At 42.9% G+C, this 17,236-nt stretch overlaps 1 protein-coding gene across 3 annotated transcripts in view; it reads left to right on the top strand.

Moving 5' to 3' along the window:
* CFAP54 (cilia and flagella associated protein 54) overlaps positions 1-17,236 on the top strand; it is a 615,020-nt gene that overhangs the window by 79,198 nt on the left and 518,586 nt on the right. For all 3 annotated transcript variants that reach the window (XM_077265522.1, XM_077265521.1, XM_077265523.1), the window contains 2 exons: positions 882-994; positions 14,922-15,087. In XM_077265522.1, the coding sequence (XP_077121637.1) occupies positions 882-994; positions 14,922-15,087 (279 nt within the window). The remainder of the gene's footprint in view (positions 1-881; positions 995-14,921; positions 15,088-17,236) is intronic.

Here is a 17,236-nt window from a genome sequence, read left to right as displayed (position 1 = left end):
TGGCTGAGTTTCTCATTCAGGGTCTGGAGCTAGAGATGTGTGGATCTCCTTTCTGTTTGTCTGTGCTAAGGCCTAATGAACTGGACACTATCCTGAGGAGGCAGACCCGCTGTATGTTGTATGGACTTTTTACTTTGTTTTCACTTTGTGCCGGAAAAGGCCGTGTTTTTGTTTTGCCATCCTGAGTGGTTTTTGAACTTTGAATAAACTTGCCTGGACATTGCAACAATACCGCTTCCTGTACCTACCTCAACCGCAGCTGAGTGAGTACAAACCTCTACAATATCTATATGTTCTCATTGCCCTAGAACACATTTTTTACTGTGAAAAGATGTCTTGCACCCATTGGCATGCTGTCACATGGGCACTATATTGCAGCAAATTAGCTGAGGAAAGCAAGGTGCACAGCTCCTCTGAGAGAGGAACCTTCTTCTCTTTGTCTGCCCTGTTTGTAATGAAAAAATAAAAATTCCATATAGCAGAATACATCTGCATCTGCATCTGTGCTTCACTTTCACAATTCTGTGTCTGAATGTTAGTCATATATTTCCTTAGTCTGTAACCAAAGGAGCAGACTAAAGAGCGTGCAACATAACTGATGACTTAATCGTGTACAATAAGATAAATGTACTGCAAAGAGAAATAAATCATCTCACAACAAACATTCGCCAAGCATCCTTGAAGATTCACAAGATGCCAGACACTGCCAAAGGCGGCATTACATTGTCTAAAATTAGTTTAAATGTTCCTACTGCCACGTACAATTCACACCGGACGGATGATATATTGATAACAGTGCTGTGAAACGCAGCAGAGCTCTCTGTTGTTCTGTGTGAGCATTTAGAGATCTGCATTGCTTTGTCTCTTTCTGTGTCTTTCAGAAAAGGATGCCATGTCTGCAGAAGCCGTTGTCAAGTTTTCAAAACTGGCATTTAGCTATGAACACTGGGAAGCATTTGATGCCATTATAGCACCATTATATTCATTCCTACAGGTAGTACAAGAGTCTAGAATTGATTTCAGTAATTATAATTCTGAAGATATTATATAGCAGTACAGTATTTCCTGCAATGTTTAGCAGTGTTTGGCCATGTTCACACATTCCTGTTTGGCTGCATTTTTTTCTACAGCCAAAACCTGATCACTTGGCAGTAAAAAAAAGCTGCAGCCAAAAGGCAGGTTTTGTGGCTTTTCTTGGTGCCTTCTTCAGGATCCCCAAGTTCAGCTTTGTTGCCACCATACAGGCTTGACCAATGCAAGGTGTTAGGTCACCAATGCAAGACATATGTGAAACCATAAAACATTTTGGGGGAAAAGTGCAATTTGGTCAAATTATTTAGGGGAAATTTTTTTTATGTATGAAAAGATAGTGACTATTCATACATAAATCCAACTGTTTTGTTCTGACGTGGCCCTGAGCTAAGGTTATACCAGTTCATAAATGGATACATGATTGCAAATGTAAAAACAGTGGGTGAAGTTGAATTGGTCAGGCTGTTTTCTTAAAGGGAACCTGTCAGGTCCCCCGTGCCCTCCAATCCAGTAGCATTCGGCTATGTGTGATTAAATTGCCTCCCTAGCCATCCCTGTATAACATAATTCAGTTAAATAAATGCTTTAAAAAAGTAGGTATAACCTCTGCTTTCCATATGCTAATGAGGGCTTTGACTAGTCAATGGGGCGTTACTGCCCCAGACTAGCCAGCCCTCTTTCCATGTTATCACTACCCTGTGGGCATCTTAAAATAATTTGAACTAACCAGCCTCATTGCCAGCTCATTCAAATCTGGGCAGGCGTGCCGCTCGTTCACACTTGCCGGTTTCATAGGCGCGTACTGCGTATGACAGGAAGCCATCTTTTGAAATGGAGTGACGCTACCGGAATGAGTGGCATGCATGCGCAGATTTGCACGATCTGGCGATGTGGCCTGCTCGTGCAAATTATATCATCACGCCCACAGGGGAGTTATAACATGTAAAGAGAGCTGACTAGTCTGGAGAACTAACACCCCATCAACTAATCAAAGTCCTCATTAGCATAGGAAAAGAGGAGGTTATAAAAGCTTTTTTTAAAGGATTTAACCCCTTCACGACCTTGGATGTACTCAGTACATCATGGTCAGCTGGTACTTACTGAACTTGGACATATTGAGTACGTCCAGGTGATTTTGCGCACACAGGAGCTCTGTGCGCGCTCTGCCGCCAGGAGATCAGCTGATAATGCTGCGATTGCCACACTTACATGGGAGGGGTTCCCTCTGCCCACTGATCGGTGCCCCCCGCAACTTCATTGCTGGAGTCTGATCGTTGCCATGGTCTCAGCGCTGAGATCTCATCTCCTGAGGTCTTGCTGCCGAGATCTCCATCTGCCCATGCGCCTCCCCCTGTCTGCCATTTTCCCACACAGGAAACCATGGAACTGCGGGGGCTCTGGCCTTTCACAAAATGTCGACAGAGCCCCCCGCAGAACCAGAGAAACACGCAGCAGCATAAAAAATAAATAAAATCAATTCTTCTCCTGCTGTTAATTTTTATTATTCGGCCTCCCAAAGATCGCAGTAAGGCGCACATTTATCCTCCTCTCTGCGCTGAGTAAGTACGCTAGGGTTTCCATGTAAAGCTTTGAAATATTTGATTCAGACGGAACCCCCGGCGGAAGATTCCCTATAATCAGGAAGATGGAGTCACTGAGGACATTGTCTGGCCTGTGATCTGGCAGTGTCCGTCTTTTCAGGCGTTTATAAAAGCCTGGTCCGCCACAGTTTTGTGCACTTCTGAAAAGAATGACACTGCTGAATAGAGGCCAGACGGAGTCCTGAGTAAGTCTGCTGCCTCATTATAGTATATGGATCCCTCAGGGGTTTCATCTGAATCACGTCACTCGGATATTTAAATGGAAACTCCAAAGCAAGTGCTCAGCGTAGAGCGCCGGATAAATTTGATCCCAAACGTTATGTAAAATGTTCCCAATAAAAGCTTCAACTTAATCCACAAAAATAGCAAGTCCTCACTGGGGTCCATCACCTGTCAATGGAAATATAGGGGTTTCCACGTTACTGGTAGTACAAAGGCTTTGGAAAAGTGCTGTGGCTCCTCACACCCCAAAAGGAATCCAGCAAATTCTGTGCTCCCAAGTCCAAATGCCCCCTCCCTTCTGATTCCTAGTATGCCTAAGGCACATTTAACGTCAACATGTTTGGCATTTCTGTAGTGATGAGAGTCTGCCTAATTTACGGGTGCGTGTCTTCAGAAGCACAAGCTGAGGATAACGTACTGGTCCCTACAATATACTGGTCACTACAATATACTGGTCACTATAACGTACTGGTTACTACAATGTCAGTTTGCAATTTACTCTGTATCATCCACTGCTGCTTGTTTCTGGAAAACACCAATGGAGTCAAAATCGTCACTACACCTTTAGGTAAATTTCCAAAGGGGTATAATTTCCAAAATGGGGTCACTTGAGGGGGAATTCTGCTCTTCTAGCACTTAGGGGCTCTGTATATGGAATCTGCAAACTATTCTAGGAAGATTTGAGCTCCAGGAAGCAAATAGTGCTCTTTTCCTCCCGGGTCTCGCTGCGTGGCTATGCAGTACTGTATAGCCACATATGGGGTATTTCTACATTCAGCAGAAATTGTGGGACACATTTTGGTGTCATTTTTACCCATTTCTGCTTGTGAAAATGTAAAATCTTGAGCTAAAACATAATTTTTATGGTAAAAATGGTATTATTTTTTATTCACTGCCCTATAGTATAAAATTCTGTAATAAAACTACTTTTTAGTGGTAAAAATGTAATTATTCTTTCACCGCCCAGTAGTTTAAAATTCTGTGAGGCACATGTGGTGTCAGTATGATCACCTAGATGAATTCAGTGGGGTATGTAGTTTGTAAATATATATGCGGGGCTTTCTGCTTTTCTGGTACCTCAGGGGCTCTGCCAATGTGACATGGCACCCTCAAACCATTTCAGCAAAATCTGTACCCCAATATGGAGCTTTGCAATGTGCATCAAAAGTAGTATTCAACCACATATGGGGTATCGGAGTACTCAGGAGAAATTGCACAATACATTTTGGGGTCCATTTTCTCCTGCTATCCTTCTGAAAATGAAAAAATGGGGCTAAAACAACAGTTTTGTGGGGAAAATGTTTTCTTAATTTACACTGATCAACGTTGTAAAATTCTGTGAAGCACTTGAGGGTGCAAGGTGTTCACCATATGTCTATATAAATTCCTTGAGGGGTCTAGTTTCCAAAATGGGGTCACTTGTGGGGGTTTTCCACTGTTTAGGCATACCAGGAGCTTTCCAAACACAACATGACACCCGCACACAATTCCATCAATCCTGCATTTCAAAACATCACTCCTTCCTTTCTGAGCCCTGCCTTGTTCCCAATCAGTAGTCTTCCCCCACATACAGGGTATCTGTGAACTCCTGAGAAATTACGCAACAATTTGTATGGTACAGTTTCTCCTGTTACCCTTGTGAAAATAAAAAAATTGAGACTAAAATATTTTTTTTTTTAATGAAAATGTTATTTTTTTTCCACAGTTCTGTGAATCACCTAGTGGTTCAAGGTGCTCACCACACATCAAGATACATTCCTTGAGAGGTATAGTTCCAAAATGGGGTCACTTTTGAAGGGTTAATACTGTTTAGGCATTTCAGGGGCTCTCCAAACTGGACATGACATTCATGAATGTTTCCAGCAAATTTTGATTTCAAAAAGTCAAATAATGCTCCTTCTCTTCTGAGTTCTGTTGTGTGCCCAAACAGTAGTTTTCCTCCATATATAGGGTATCAGCGTACTCAGGAGAAATTGCACAGCAAATTGTATGGTGCAATTTTTCCTGTTACCCTTTAAAAAAAAAAAAAAGGCTTATATAACATTTTTGTGGGAAAAAATGTGTTTTTTTTTTCCTTTATTTTCGCAGGTTAACATTTCAAACTTCTGTGAAGTACCTGGGGGTTCAATATGCTCCCCACGCATCTAGATACATTTCTGACGGGGTCTAGTTTCCAAAATTGTGCCACTTGTGGGAGTTACATCTATGAATCTCCAAGCGTAGCATGGCATCCGCTAATGATTTCAGACAATTTTGCATTCAAAAAGTCAAACGCTGTTCTTTCTCTTCTGAGCCCTGCCGTGCGCCCAACAGTACTTTTCCCCCATGTACGAGGTATCGGGTATTCAGGAGAAATTGCACAACAAGTTTTGGGTTCATTTTCCTTTTACCTTTGTGAAAAAAAATGAGGCTAAAAGAACATTTTTGTGGAAAAATGTTATTTTTTGTTATCATAGATCAACAGTTCAAACTTCTGTGAAACACCTGGAGGTTTAAGATGCTCACGATACATCTAGATAGATTCCTTGAGGGATCTAGTTTCTAAAATAGTGCCACTTGTGGGGGGTCTCCACTGTTTAGCACACTAGGGGCTCTACAAAAGGGGCATGACGTCCGATAATGATTCCAACCAATTTTGGGATCAAAAAGTCTAACGGTGCTCCTTCCCTTCTGAGCCCTGTTGTGCACCCAAACAATACTTTTCCCGCACATATGAGGTATAGGCGTACTCAGGGGAAATTGCACAACACATTTTGTGGTCCATTTTCTCCTATTACCCTTGGAAAAGTAAAAACATTGAGGCTGAAAATGCACTTTTGTGGGAAAAATGTGATTTTATTTTTTTTTTTTATTTTCACGGCTCTGTGGCTCTCACCTGAGGGTTCAAGGTGCTCACCCTACCCTTGTGAAAATGAAAAATTTGGGGATAAAGAAAAATGTTTGGGAAAAAAGGAAAATGTTAATTTTTTCCTTCCACATTCTATTAACTCATGTGAAGCACCTGAAGGGTTAATAAACTTATTGAATGTGGTTTTGAGAACTTTGAGGCATGCAGTTTTTAGAATGGGGTCACTTTGGGGTATTTTCTCTCATATAGACCGCTCAAAGTCACTTCAAATGTGATGTGGTGCCTAAAAAAATGGTTTTGTAAATTTTGTTGGAAAATTGAGAGTTTTCCTGTCAACTTTTAACCTTTCTAATTTCCTAAAATTTCAAAAATTTGGCCTGGTCTTTAAGGTCAAAATTGTCTCTGTTACTGAGGGGTTAACATATTGGTAAGGCATTGATTACTTAACACATTGGTGGGACATTGTTTGCTTAACACTTTGGTGGGATATTGTTTACTTTACACCTTGGTAGGACATTGGTTACTTTAATGCAGATCACCATATCACTAATTTAACCCCTTAGTGTCCAAGCCAATTTTGACCTCAATGACCAGGCCAAACTTTTTAAATCTGATCAGTGTCACTTTAACTCTGGAATGCTTCAACGGATCACACTGATTCTGAGAGTGTGTTTTTTTGTGACCTATTGTACTTTATGATAATGGTAAAATTTGTTCAATTTGACTTAGGTTTATTTGTGAAAATATAAGAAATTTGGCAGAAATTTAGAAAATTATGCAATTTTCAAACTTTTAATTCATATGCCCTTAAAACAGAGTAATGTCACACAAAATAGTTAATAAATAACATTTACCACATGTCTGTTTTACATCAGCATAATTTTTGAAGCCTAATTTTTTAGTTAGGAAATTAGAAGGGTTAAAAGTTGATCAACAATTTCTAATTTTTTCAATAAAATGTACAATTTTTAGGGACCACATCACATTGACTCTGTGGGGCTGAAGTGACTCTGGGGGCCTTATATGAAAGAAATACCCAACAGTGACACCATTCTAAAAACTGCACCATTAAAAGTACTCAAAACCACATTCAAGAAGTTTATTAACCCTTCAAGTGCTTCACAGGAACTAAAGCAATGTGGAAAAAATAAATTAACATTTCACTATTTTTACAAAAATTTTACTTTAGCCCCAAAATTTGAATTTTCACAAAGGTGTGGTGAGCACCTTGAACCATCAGGTGATTCACAGAATTTTATAAAATAAAGCAGTGAAAATAAAACAAATAATATTGTTCCCAAAAAATGTGATTTTAGCTCCAAACTTTTTATTTTCACAAGGATAATAGAAACAAATGGACTCTAAAATTTGTTGTGCAATTTCTCCTGATTACGCCTATACCCCATATGTGGGGGGAAAGTATTGTTTGGGCGCATGGCAGGGCTCAGAAGGGAAGGAGCACCATTTGACTTTTTCAATGCAAACATCGCTGGAATTGAGAGCAGATGCCATGTCGTGAGTATAGAGCCCCTGATGTGCCTAAACAGTGGAAACCCCCCACAACTGCCCCCGTTTTGAAAACTAGACCCCTCATGGAATGTATCTAGAAGTGTGATAAGCACAGGTGGTTCACAGAAGTTTATAATGTAGAGCCTTGAAAATAAATTAAAAAAAAAAAATCACATTTTTCCCACAAAAATGTACTTTTATCCCCAAATTTTTATTTTCACAACGGTAGCAAAAAATAAAAAAATTCACTTAAATTCTGTTTTAGCAGAAATTTTTTTAATTTACACAAGGGGTAACGGGAGAAATTGGACCCCACAGTTTGTTATACAGTTTCTTCCGACTGTGGCAGCACTCCATATGTGGTTGTATATTACTGTTTCAACACCCGTCAGGGAAAGAGCGCTACTTGGCTTTTAGAATGCAGAGTTTGTTTGAATAGATTGTGGGCTCCATTAGCTGAGGCCCTGAGGTGCCAGAACAGCCGAAAACCCCACATTTCCCCATATTGGAAATTTCACTTCTTAAGGAATACTTCTAGGGGTGTAGTGAGTATTTTGAACCCTTAGGTGCCTCACAAAATTTTATAACGTGGAAACATGACATATTAGTGGTAAAATTGTAATTTTTTTATTTACTGCAAATTTGTCAAGAACACAAGGGTTAATAGGTGACACTGGACCCCATAATTTATTATGCAACATCAAAGCCTCTAAGGTGCCAGAACATCAGAAAAACACCAAAAGTGACCCCATTGTAGAACCTCATCTCTCAATGAATTCATCTACGGCTGCAGTGGCTATTTTGTAACATCCACACCATGATTTTTTTTCTTAGATTCCCATTCATTCCCCCATACAGTGTAGAGCATCCATATATTGTAGCGCCCCCATACATAGCGCCCAGCTGGTGCTTCTGGTAACAGGAACCCTTAAATTAAGTGCTCTCTCACCACTACAATAATGTGGCCGTTTACTGTGGTTTAGACACAGAACGGGGCTCAGAAGGTGGGGGGCATTTGGATTTGTGAGCGCACAATTCACTGGATTTTATTTGAAGGGGCGCTTTTCCAGTGAAAGTGAAAATGACCTAAAGGGAGGGTGGCACACCCTGGAGAGAGGGCCTTTACCTTCTTTTCACACCCACACCAGACCCATACCGGGATCGATTACTTCTTTGTAAACCCTGCTATTCTTAAGAGGCTGGGGGGGGGGTGGAACTGGGCTCCATTACCTGGTCAGATCATGTTCCTGTGATCATGGAACTTGAGGGAGCCCATTCTCGACCTAGATTTGGCCACTGGCGCTTAAATGAATCTTTACTCAAGGACCCCGAAGTCAGGGCCTCACTGCATAAGCAACTGGAGGAATTCTTCCAGCTCAATACGGGCTCAGTCTCCTCCCTGGGAATTCTGTGGGAGGCACATAAGGCGGTGATGAGGGGCCATTTTATTAGGGAGGGCGCCAGGGCCAAGAGATCCGCGGGGGTCCAGAGGGCACATTTGACTTCTCAACTAAAGCTTCATGAGAGGACACTCGCTGAATCTCCCTCTCTGGCCGCTTTGAAAGAGGTGGTCAGACTAAGGGAAAAATTAAAAGATCTGGTGGTGGCGGGGGCGGAGAAGCTGCTAACTTTCTCTAGACAGAAATTCTATGAAAGGGGCAATAAGGCACACACCCTCCTGGCACGCCAGCTGAAGGAACGCTCCGCGGCTTCATCTCCTCAGGCCTTGCGGGACGCTGCAGGGGTGACGCATTATCACCCTGATGCCATAGCTTTATTCCATGCCGTCAAGGGGGTGATAACACCAGGAGGGTTGTGGACTTGGTGGACATCTCGAACCGAAAGAAATTGCAAACACTAGTACTGAGCCTTGACGCCGAGAAGGCTTTCGATCGCCTCTCCTGGCCATTCCTTTTTAGTACGATGCGGGTCTTTGGCATCTCGGGCGGATTTTTGTCCGCGCTGAGATCCCTATACAATCACCCTACAGCAGCCATAAAACTCCCTCTCTGTACATCCAAACCATTCACTTTATCGAATGGCACCAGGCAGGGGTGCCCTTTGTCACCTCTCCTGTTTGCCCTCTGCATAGAGCCCCTGGCAGCGTCCATACGACGGGACCCCAATATTTCTGGGGTGATGGTTGGGAGTAAATCTTTTAAGATTGCACTATTTGCTGATGATGTCCTATTGACGCTCACTAATCTCCACGTGTCTCTTCCGAACCTCATGAGGGCTTTGAGGAGATATGGGGATTTATCTGGATATAAAATCAATTCCAGCAAAACGGAGGCTATGCCGCTTAACATCCCCCCTGAGGTATGGGACCACCTACGCCTGAATTTTAAATTCAGGTGGAAACAGGATGCTGTGAAATATCTGGGGGTGAATATTACGTCCTCATATGAGACCCTCTACAAACTAAATTTCCCCTCCCTCTTTAAAGAATCAAAAGCCCGCCTGACTAAATGGCAATCACTCCCTCTCTCGTGGATGGGTCGGATAGCGGCGGTAAAAATGAGCCTTTTACCCAGATTGATCTACGCCTTTGAGACCCTCCCAGTTGGAGTTCCGGTCTCAGAATTGAAGTCCCTTCAGGCGGCTATTATTAGGTTCATATGGCAACAAAAGCGCCATAGAGTGGCTAAGGAGGTTCTCACAGCTCATAAGACCAGGGGAGGGCTTTCTGTGCCAAACATTCTTAATTACTACTGGGCTACTCACCTGAGGAGAATCCCCTGCTGGACATCCCTATGGGCCTACAGCAAGTGGAATGAAATAGAGAAATTATGGCTTGCCCCAATACACCCTAACTCTCTTTTATGGTCGCCAGCACAATGTAAGTCCTTTCCGCCCCTTTTAGGCCCCATGCGGTTCACCCGTGACATTTGGAATACCTGCACACGGAGATTCGCCCTCATGTCACCTTGCTCCCCCCTTGTGTCCTTCATCTATCATCCACAGCTCCCAAGCAGTTTAGAGTCTCCTATGGTTCACCCTTGGCTGAAAGCGGGCCTATTTAGATTTGCGGATATTATAGATGGGGAGACCATGGAGATTCACTCCTTTGATTATCTTAAGCAACATTTCTCGATTTCCAACAGGGAATTCTTTCAATACCTACAAATCAGAGATTTTGCTAACTCCCTATATGGTAAAGCGGGAGCTTCGATCCCCACGGATTTCGAGAAAATTTGCAGGAGGGGCGTGAACACCAGGGGTCTGATCTCAGAAATTTATAACCTTTTATCGGATCCACGGGATGGGTCTGGTGAATCTTTTCTATACATGCGCAAGTGGGAGGCCGCCCTGGAGCGGCGTATTTCTCCCCGAGAGTGGTCTGTCATTTGGAGGAATGCCGCAAAATCGTCAGTGTGTACTCTCTATAGAGAAAATATCTATAAGATACTAATGCACTGGTATCACACTCCAGAGTTTCTGCATGGACTGAATCCCTCTGTCCCTCCCTCCTGTTGGAGATGTGGAGGAAGCACTGGGTCCCTCATGCACATATTCTGGTCATGCCCAAAAATTGTGCCTTTTTGGGGTCAAGCTAAGTCCCTCATTGACAAGGTATTGCATACAGATATAGAACTAAACCCGCTGGTGCTTCTCCTGGGTCACGGGGCGCCGGGTATGGGCAAACTTTCCAATAGATTATTGCAACATATCCTTACGGCGGCCAGATGCCTGATTGCGCGTTTTTGGAGGCAGCCGAGTCCCCCTTCGCTTCAGATCCTCATTAGACAGATCATGGATGTCAGAAGGATGGAACACCTTACAGCCTTACTAAATGACTCGGTGGTGCGCTTCCAGGCAATATGGTCCCCGTGGGATTATTATGCAGCGGGATCCGACCTGTAGTGCGGCTGAGTTCGGATTTGATTAGTCGATTTAACTGAGGTTTTTCCCTTTTTTTTTTTTTTTTTTTTTTCTTCCCCTCCCCTCCTTCTACTCCTTACTGTCTTGTCTTGTCTTTGTCATTTATGTCTTTGTAAAATTAAGGTCATTTATAGCCTTACATCGTTTATATCGTTTATTATTCATGCACACTATACAGAAACTAAATACTTGTACGACCCTGTTTTGTTATACCATGTTTAAGAAAAAAAAAATTTTATGGTTAAAAAAAAAAAATGACCTAAAGGAAAGAAAAATATATGCAGTCAGTGAAATAGATCCAACAGGACACTGCTACTGTTTGCTGTGAACTCATGGCTGATGTCATCTGCTTACTCTTCACTCTTACTCTTCCTCTTTTAGCTTGGGCCACACAGCCGATGATTGTCTCAGGCGAGAGAATCGGGGCTGATTATGCTAACACTGACACTCCACTCAAACCCTGTCAGAGTGTGAGGCGGATGCCTCTTACTGTGTTGGGATTCTCTCACATGACAAAATCTCAGCACAGGTGTGGAGAAGATGGAGAACTTATTTTCTCCATCTTCACCATTGCTTCTGTCTGCGGATGTCGGGCTGCACTCAGATGACATTCTAGTACAGTCCGATGTTTCACACTCACCCATAGACTTGTACGGGTGCACGTGATTCGAATATCGGAGCAAACCGAAGCCGAAACGGCATGAGAAAATAATCTCTGTTGTGCTCTGCCCCATAGTATAACACTGATCCAGTGCTGCCCAATAAAGCTTCAGCTCGCACTCTGCCATGTTATACGCTCGTGTGAGCATGCCATTAGTCATTTTCACTGATATGGAGGCGTGTAAAACATCGGACTGCCGAATGTCATCCGAGTGCAGTCCAATTTACGCAGACTCAGACAAAGGAGAAGATGGAGAAATGCATTTCTTCATCTTCTCTAGACTTGTGATAAGATTCCCTCATACGAGAGAATTGGATCACAGTAAGATGACGCTTGGATTACGCTCTGACGGAATTTGACATTAGCATAATTGGCCCGATTCCCTCGCATGAGAGAATTTTCTGCCGTGTGACCCTGGCCTATTAGAGACATAATAGTAGCGAAGGGGAAGAGGTTATGCAAGGCTAAATAAACTGCATCAAAGAGGAAGGAGAGGACATGTTTACAAGGGAAAAGATCTAAAGGAAAAATGGAAGAAACTATACAGTACAGAGTAAAAACATGCTTGAGGATGTGAAAAATACACATTACTCCTGTCATTTATTCCTTTTACCCAATAAAGTGCCAGTATTCTATGATGAGGCACCAGCATGGCTTGAATGCTCCCAATTTCCAATGAAACATAATAAGAAAATACTTGGATGTAGAAGTATATTTCAGTTAATCAGTGTAGTCAAGTTCAATCTTCCATCCATGCGATGCAGAACCTTTTAATCCACAGAACGTGAGCTTACTTATTGCCTGATACTTAGACCAGTGCTAGGCCATGGTACGGTGCCACCTGCTCAGTTTCCCCACTGCAGCTTCAGCGTGACTTAGGGCTCATTCAGACATTAGTGATTTGTCACGTACACAAAAGACAGTACGAGTTCCAGTAGTGTTTGATATGTGTGTCATTTTTTTACCATCAGTGTTTTAGATTTTTCTCATAAGCAAAAAAAATTATTTAGGTTTCTCAAGCTTCTCCCATCAAACAGTCCATGATTATTTTTTTTCTGTCCGTATACACTCTCATTGGTAAAACACTCTCATTGGTAAAATTCATCCGTGACTTAGTTAAAATCGGACATGTCTCCTGGTAAGGCCTCATTCACATGAGAAAAACTGGTACTGGTACCATCAGTGTTTGCCATCTGTCTGTTTTTACCAGCTGTTTTTATGATCAGTGTGGCATCCGTGTGTCATCTGTGTTTTTCCAGTATGGATAAGGAAATATTTAAATAAAAAAAGCTTCTATACTTTGCAATGTTGATGCCATCCATGCGTTGTACGTGTTTTTCACATACCCATAGTCTTCTATTGGCCAGAAGCCACATGTATTGGAAATACGGACATGTGAAGGAGACCTTAGGGCTTGATCACACCACCGTATTTTCAGAACGAGTCTTGTACATGAAAAAAGAACAGCACACAGTTTGATGTTATTCAGTGAGGCCATGTAGATAAGCGATTTTATTTTTTTTTTTACTGACCGAAACTATATGTGAAAAAAATCACAGCCCGCACTAGTTTCAAGCTTTTCTAGTCTATGGGTGCCAAAAAAAATCAGATCCATACTGAGCCACAGTCTTGCACCCAATTTTTACGGATACACTGCAATTTTGTAACATAGGAAACTGTAAATGATCTTGTGAATGATTAATAGCTGCTGCTGTAAAAAATGGATTGTACTCGTACAGCACACTGATGGCGACTGAGAAAAAAATTGTCCGAGTTTTCATGATGGATCTTTGAACGATTTTTTTTGTATGCTCGTATGAACCTACCCCTAAGTACACGCACATGTGAAAAGCCCCTAGACGATGAAAGATACAAGTTCTATCTGAAAAACACAGATAGATCTCATACGCTCAAATCTGACATCAGTTTTGATTCCAGTCTCAGATTAAACTTGCCAAGGCAAGTGTTGGGTCTGTAAAACACTCAGGCAGCAATCACATGGTATCCGTCTGCTGGACGTTTTTCATGGAATGTGTAAAGGTTGAAAAACCTCCTTTTTTATTGTGAGAAAAGCTGATAAAACTGTGACCAAACTCTGATGGTAACATCTGACACTCTGCTCAAACTTTGGTGGTAACAACTGACACTCTGACAAAACTCTGATGGGAACACCTGACACTCTGCTCAAACTTTGGTGGTAACAACTGACACTCTGACAAAACTCTGATGGGAACAACTGACACTCTGACCAAACTCTGATGGGAACAGCTGACACTCTGACCAAACTCTGATGGGAACAACTGACACTCTCACCAAACTCTGATGGTAACAACTGACATTCTGTCCAAACTCTGATGGGAACAACTGACACTCTGACCAAACTCTGATGTGACCAACTGACACTCTGACCAAACTCTGATGGTAACACCTGACACTCTGCTCAAACTCTGGTGGTAACACCTGACACTCTGTCCAAACTCTGGTGGTAACAACTGACATTCTGTCCAAACTCTGGTGGGAACAACTGACACTCTGCTCAAACTCTGATGGGAACAACTGACACTCTGCTCAAACTCTGATGGGAACAACTGACACTCTGCTCAAGCTCTGATGGGAACAACTGACACTGTGACCAAATTCTGATGGTAGCAACAGAAACTCTGCTCAAACTCTGATGGTAACAACTGACACTCTGACAAAACTTTGATGGTAACAACTGACACTCTGATGGTAACAACTGACACTCTGCTCAAACTCTGGTGGTAACAACTGACACTCTGCTCAAACTCTGGTGGTAACAACTGACACTCGAACTAAACTCTGATGGTAACGACTGACACCCAGATGAAACTCTGATGGCAGTTTGACAAACTGACGTTTCTGACAAGCTCAAACTGTATTTTGTGTACAAAAAAATCACTGACGTGTGGATGAGTCCTCGATGTTGAGGTTGCAGCATTGGATCACACAACCTGTACTGCTCGGTTCATTGTTATGGGGCCGTATCACATGACAGTGCATCTGTGCACACATCAAGCTTGCTTCTTAGTTTTCTTGCATGGCTGTTGTACTTGTATACACTTACGATATATACTTGTAAACTTTTCTTTCCTTGAAATAAATGCAAGTATAAATCTCTCATATCAGTCTGAATTTTCCAAACTAGGCCAAGGAAAGCGCAAAGTGGAAGAAAGAAGAAATGGATCTTAGCATACTTATTATCGCTGAACCTTTGTTGTCAGGGAAAAAGCACAAACACAATGTACAGGTTATTGTGAAGCAGAGTAATATGGCTGAGTTGCCTGACTATCTTGGAATTATTGGACTACAAGGTAGGCGAAGAACAGTGCACTCTTTATGCTTCTAAAATCTATTACATTTTTTCCTGTGTCATTCATTGCCTATAAACTCATACTGTTCATGTTCTACTTATTATGAATCTAAAACGAATTGCCAATAATAACACCAACCACGTAAAAAATTACCTACACTGCTCAGAACAATAAAGGGAACACTTAAACAACAGAATACAACTCCAAGTAAATCAAACTTCTGTGAAATCAAACTGTCCACTTAGGAGGCAACACTGTTTGACAATCAAAGCAAATGGAATAGACAACAGATGGAAATTATTGTCAATTATCAAAACTCACTCAATAAAGGAGTGGTTCTGCAGGTGGGGACACTAGAGAAACATCTCAGTACCAATGCTTTCTGGCTGATGTTTTGGTCACTTTTGTATATTGGTTGTTCTTTCACACTCGTGGTAGCATGAGACGGACTCTACAACCCACACAAGTGGCTCAGGTAGTGCAGGTCATCCAGGATGGCATATCAATGCGAGCTGTGGCAAGGCCAGTACACCAGGAGACGTGGAGGGGGCGTAGGAGGGCACCCAGTAGCAGGACCGCTACCTCAGCCTCTGTTCAAGGAGAAACAGGAGGAGCACTGCCAGAGCCCTGCAAAATGACCTCCAGCAGGCCACAAATGTGCATGTGTCTGCTCAAATGGTTAGAAAGCGACTCCATGAGGATGGTCTGAGTGCCCGACGTCCACAGATGGGGGTTGTGCTCACAGCCCAACACCATGCAGGATGCTTGGCATTTGCCCAGAACACCAGGATTGGCAAATTCGCCAGTAAAGAGCACCCTGTGCTCTTTACAGATAAAAGCAGGTTCACACTTAGCACATGTGACAGACGTGACAGAGTCTGGAGACACCGTGGAGAGCGATCTGCTGCCTGCAACATCCTTCAGCATGACCGGTTTGGCAGTGGGTCAGTAATGGTGTGGGGTGGCATTTCTTTGGAAGGCCGCACAGCCCTCCATGTGCTCGCCAGATGTAGCCTGTCTACCGTTAGGTACTGAGATGAGATCCTCAGACCCCCTTGTGAGACCATATGCTGGTGTGGTTGGCCCTGGGTTCCTCCTAATGCAGAACAATGCCAGACCTCATGTGGCTGGAGTGTCAGCAGTTCCTGCAAGATGAAGGCATTGAAGCTATGGACTGGCCCACCCATTTCCCAGACCTGAATCCAATTGAACACATCTGGGACATCATGTTTCTCACCATCCACCAACGTCACATTGCAGCACAGACTGTCCAGGAGTTGGCGGATGCTTTAGTCCAGGTCAGGGAGGAGATCCCTCAGGAGACCATCTGCCGCCTCATCAGGAACATTCCCAGGCCTTGTAGGGAAGTCATACAGGCACGTGGAGGCCACGCACACTACTGAGCATCATTTGCTTGTCTTGAGGCATTTCCACTGAAGTTAGCCTGTAACTTCATTTTCCACTTTGCTTTTGAGTATCATTCCAACTCCAGACCTCCGTGGGATATTAGTTGTGATTTACGTTGATAATTTTTATTATTATTATTATTATTATTATTTATGTAGCACCATTCATTCCATGGTGCTGTACACTAGATGGGGTTACATCAAAATACAAATATCACTTTCAGTAAACAAACTAACAGATTGGTACAGACCCTGCCCTTGCAGGCTTACATGCTACAGGATTGTGGGGAAGGAGACAGTAGGTCGGGGGTTGCAGTAGCTCCGATGGTGTTGAGGTGGCCGTGTGGTCATTACAGGTTGTAAGCTTCCTTGGAGAGGTGGGTTTTCAGGTTCTGTTTGAAGGATCCAAATGTGGTTGATAACTGGACGTGTTGGGGCACAGGATTCCAGAGGATGGGGGATATTCGGGAGAAGTCTTGGAGGCGATTGGGTGAGGAGCGAATAAGCGTGGAGGAGAGAAGGAGGTCTTGGGAGGACCGGAGATTATGTGAGGAAAGATATTGAGAGATTAGTACCGAAATATGCGGAGGAGAAAGGTCATGGATGGCTTTGTAGGTCAGTGTTAGTAGTCTAAACTGGATACGCTGGGAAATTGGGAGCCAGTGAAGGGATTTGCAAAGAGGGGAAGCAGGAGGGTAGCGAGGAGAGAGATTAATTAGTCGGGCAGCAGAGTTAAGGACGAA

Source organism: Ranitomeya variabilis, chromosome 5, assembly GCF_051348905.1.
Source record: "Ranitomeya variabilis isolate aRanVar5 chromosome 5, aRanVar5.hap1, whole genome shotgun sequence".
In the NCBI taxonomy this organism is placed as follows: Eukaryota; Metazoa; Chordata; class Amphibia; order Anura; family Dendrobatidae; genus Ranitomeya; species Ranitomeya variabilis.
Note: the sequence above shows the minus strand (reverse complement) of the source record. Positions and strands in the feature narration are given on the sequence as shown.